The sequence below is a fragment of the Pyrus communis genome, chromosome 13 (genome assembly GCF_963583255.1).
Source record: "Pyrus communis chromosome 13, drPyrComm1.1, whole genome shotgun sequence".
NCBI classification, from domain to species: Eukaryota; Viridiplantae; Streptophyta; class Magnoliopsida; order Rosales; family Rosaceae; genus Pyrus; species Pyrus communis.
This window is the reverse complement of record NC_084815.1, coordinates 7583980-7588646: the sequence shown is the minus strand read 5'-3', so window position 1 is coordinate 7588646 and position 4667 is coordinate 7583980. Positions and strand designations below refer to the sequence as shown.

The window sequence follows — 4667 nt, the reverse complement described above, 5'->3', positions numbered from 1 at the left end:
AAACCGTCAAAATTGTTTGTATATGCTTGGAGATCACATCAGCAAAAAATAATCACAAAAAAAAAAACATTCAGAGATCAAGTAACGGGACAAAGCTTTTCAACGGTTATAAACGAAAAATCACGATTTAACGGTTATTTTAACTCCGATTTTGATGATTTTTTATAACTACACTCATTGACCCTATATGAATACAATGAATGAATTCGATCTTCAATTTAAAATATTTACACAAGTGGATACCACAAAATCTTATGTTATACTTAATCAAAGTATAAATAAACTCTAAGTGTTAGTCAATCTATCGTTTCACAAATTCTCCAAAACTAATTTCAACGATCCAAACCGTCAAAATTGTTTGTATATGCTTGGAGATCACATCAGAAAAAAATCACAAAAAAAAAACATTCAAAGATCAAGTAACGGGACAAAGCTTTTCAACGGTTATAAACGAAAAATCACGATTTAATGGTTATTTTAACTCCGATTTTGATGATTTTTTATAACTACACTCCTTGACCCTATATGAATACAATGAATGAATTCGATCTTCAATTTAAAATATTTACACAAGTGGATACCAAAAAATCTTATGTTATACTTAATGAAAGTATAAATAAACTCTAAGTGTTAGTCAATCTATCGTTTTACGAATTCTCCAAAACTAATTTCAACGATCCAAACCGTCAAAATTGTTTGTATATGCTTGGAGATCACATCAGCAAAAAATCACAAAAAAAAAAACATTCAGAGATCAAGTAATGGGACAAAGCTTTTCAACGGTTATAAACGAAAAATCATGATTTAACGGTTATTTTAACTCCGATTTTGATGATTTTGTATAACTACACTCCTTGACCCTATATGAATACAATGAATGAATTCGATCTTCAATTTAAAATATTTACACAAGTGGATACCACAAAATCTTATGTTATACTTAATGAAACTATAAATCAACTCTAAGTGTTAGTCAATCTATCGTTTTACGAATTCTCCAAAACTAATTTCAATGATCCAAACCGTCAAAAATGTTTGTATATGCTTGGAGATCACATCAGCAAAAAATCACAAAAAAAAAACATTCAGAGATCAAGTAACGGGACAAAGCTTTTCAACGGTTATAAACGAAAAATCACGATTTAACAGTTATTTTAACTCCGATTTTGATGATTTTTTTATAACTACACTCCTTGACCCTATATGAATACAATGAATGAATTCGATCTTCAATTTAAAATATTTACACAAGTGGATACCACAAAATCTTATGTTATACTTAATAACAGTATAAATAAACTCTAAGTGTTAGTCAATCTATCATTTTACGAATTCTCCAAAACTAATTTCAACGATCCAAACCGTCAAAATTGTTTGTATATGCTTTGAGATCACATCAGCAAAAAATCACAAAAAAAAAAACATTTAGAGATCAAGTAACGGGACAAAGCTTTTCAACGGTTATAAACGAAAAATCACGATTTAACGGTTATTGTAACTCCGATTTTGATGATTTTTTATAACTACACTCTTTGACCCTATATGAATACAATGAATGAATTCGATCTTCAATTTAAAATATTTACAGAAGTGAATACCACAAAATCTTATGTTATACTTAATGAAAGTATAAATAAACTCTAAGTGTTAGTCAATCTATGGTTTTACGAATTCTCCAAAACTAATTTCAACGATCCAAACCGTCAAAATTGTTTGTATATGCTTGGATTTTCGAGTGTAGATATAGTACTTGAACGAGAAATGTTTTAATGTTTTGAAGTAATATTTATGTGGCAATGTGTGGTATGTGCAAATTTTTAAAAAAAATATTTTTTTCTTAACGGGTCATAACGGGTCGGGTCACTTAACGGGTGTGACACGACACGACCCGTTAATATAACAGGTGTTACACGAAAACGACACGAACACGATAGACACGACCCATTTGCCAGACCTAATAAAATAGGCACAAAATGGGGTGGATGCATGATGATAAGACAAGAAGTCAAAGAGAACAAGTCTTCGCTGGGGGGAAGTTGCCAAGATGAATTGGCCGACTTTTATTAACCACTCACGATCAGTCGTTTCGCATTTCTCTTTCCTTCACTTCCTTCAGCAGAGAGATTCGTTTAGAACTCTTCTCCTCGGTCAAAATACAATCACGCAGTCTAAACCGAAAACCAGTTTAAATTGGTAGCATCGAACCCAATAGAATTACAAACCAATATTACCGTTCTTGTCTAAAACTTGAAACGATCGACTTGCAGTACAGAAATCAGGGACAAATGTCGAAGCTGTTCATAAAACAATCAAAGCAATATGCCGAGACTCGGCCATGCTACCCAGAAAAGCTGTTTGATTACATTGCCTCCAGGACCCCTTGTCACGACCTCGCATGGGACGTCGGCACCGGCAGTGGCCAGGCTGCCCGATCCGTAAGTTTCTCTTCTTTCCAACATCTTCCTTTCACTTCTTGCGGTTTAAACATAGATCCATTGCAGCACAAATTTAAGCTTAGGTCATCTGAAACCTTTTTGTTCAGTATTGTGTTTTTGCCTAGGTTTGTTATCCGAGTCACCTCCTTTCTTTCACTATATATTCTGGGTGGTGCTTCCACACTCCATGTTTTACTTTCCACACGTTTTTTGTTAATTTCTGTTATTTGATCATCTTCAATTCACTCGATCAGATGACAAAAAATCAACAAGAGCGTAGAGAAGATAAAAAAGGATGTGTATACCCTATATTCTGTGTTTGTTGAAGAATATCTAACATCGGAGAATTGACAAAATCAAATATAACATGTATTGGCAATAGTCGATATGCTTATTATGATTCGTAATGAGCCGCTTGCCCATCTCTCTAAAATCTTGATGCTATTGATTGAGAGAGTAGAAAGCTTCTAGTCATAAATTTTTCATATTCAAAATATTTCTAAAGTTGTGTAAGTATTTCTCGTTCTTTTATGAATCTCGAACCATAATAAGTAACATGTTAAACTAAATTGCAGCTAGCCGGGATCTTCAAGAATGTGATAGCCACAGATACAAGCCAAAAACAACTCGAGTTGGCACCCAAGCTGCCCAATATTCGCTACGAGCACACCCCTCCTGTCATGTCAATAGCCGAGGTAGAACAGAAGTTGACACCAAAATCAAGTGTTGATCTGGTGATCGTTGCTCAGGCCCTCCATTGGTTTGACCTCCCCAATTTCTACCAACAAGTGAAACATGTACTGAAGAAACCTAATGGTGTCCTTGCAGCATGGTGCTATACAGTGCCTAGGGTTAACAGCATTGTAGACACCGTCTTTGATCGTTTTTACACCGTTGATTCTGATCCTTACTGGGATCCAGCACGTAAATTGGTGAACGACAAGTATAAGACTATCGATTTTCCATTTGTGCCGGTGGACGGAGAAGAGAACACAGGACCGTTTGAATTCGTGACAGAGCAGTTGATGGATTTGGATGGCTTTTTTACTTACATAAGGTCATGGTCTGCATATCAGACGGCAAAAGAAAAGGGTGTTGAGCTCTTGAGTGATCATGTGATTGAGGCATTTAAGCAAGCTTGGAATGAAGGAGGAGACCATGGTCCGAAGGATGTCAAATTTCCAGTCAATTTAAGAATTGGGAAAGTGTAGTAGTATTAAGCTTTTCCTATTTCTACTTTCTCACATAAGGTAGAGAGCTTGTCTTTTCACTATATTAGGAAAGCGTGCAAATAAGATTTAATTTCAATAACATCATCGTTCAATAATTGTTCGTCACATGTTTAATAAGTGCTTTGAAGAGAAACGATATTATGTTTTTGTCTACTTTGTTGCTTATATATTTACCATTCACAATATTAGATTTTGGATTGTTGGATCTATTAATTCTAATGAATCCAATACTCGCAGCCAAACAATACTCGAAAGGCTAAGTTAGAGATAAACAATTAATTCTAATGAATCATTCAAGGGAAGAGATCCCAATTTTTTTAAAAAAATAGGGATTAGTTGTGGGGCCTATACCATGCCGAACTTCAATCATCTATAAATCGGGACTTACAAAATAGACAGTTCAGATCGTTGAAGTTTGATATGGAGTGGCCTCATTGAAATTGGTACTAGACGGAATATCCTATATATAAAAATTATAATATGCTGGATTGACTAGTCAAGCCCTCTAGTCAACTAAGATAGATTTGTTAGTCAATAAATCAAAGATTCAATAATCAATTTCAAATACCAAAAGCTATCTTAGTCAGCAAGGCCTCAGTTCATTCCAAGTTATTAACGTGTCAAGTGAGCATGATTGTGAACACATACCAATTAAATATTCAAGTGATACAAGTAGCATGTATATGTATGTGAGATATGTGGCACAATATAAATAACTTTGAACACAAGTATAATCAAGATTCTTACAAAGTACCATGCAAATCTCAATTCCTAGACCTAGTCTATAGCTCTTCACCTTGTGGCACCAAAAAGATGTTGTCTCCAATCTTCACAAGATGGTAGCTCTTCTTGAACTCTTCACCTTGAGGCACCGAGACCAACACACAAACTATGTATATGATGATATGGCAATGATATGCAGATCTGGATTCAAATGTCTAGTCAGTTTCTTCAGTCAAATAGTTGAAGGAAGAAACTGGCGAGAATCCAAAAATGGGTC

At 34.6% G+C, this 4667-nt stretch overlaps 1 protein-coding gene across 1 annotated transcript; it reads left to right on the top strand.

Annotated features, from left to right (window-relative positions):
- The first annotated feature begins 2118 nt into the window (after positions 1-2118).
- LOC137713338 (uncharacterized) lies at positions 2119-3872 on the top strand. Its single transcript, XM_068452627.1, has 2 exons — positions 2119-2435; positions 3011-3872. Exons 1-2 carry the CDS (start codon positions 2286-2288, stop codon positions 3644-3646), a joined length of 786 nt encoding a protein of 261 aa, XP_068308728.1. The 5' UTR covers positions 2119-2285; the 3' UTR covers positions 3647-3872.
- The last annotated feature ends 795 nt before the right edge of the window (positions 3873-4667 follow it).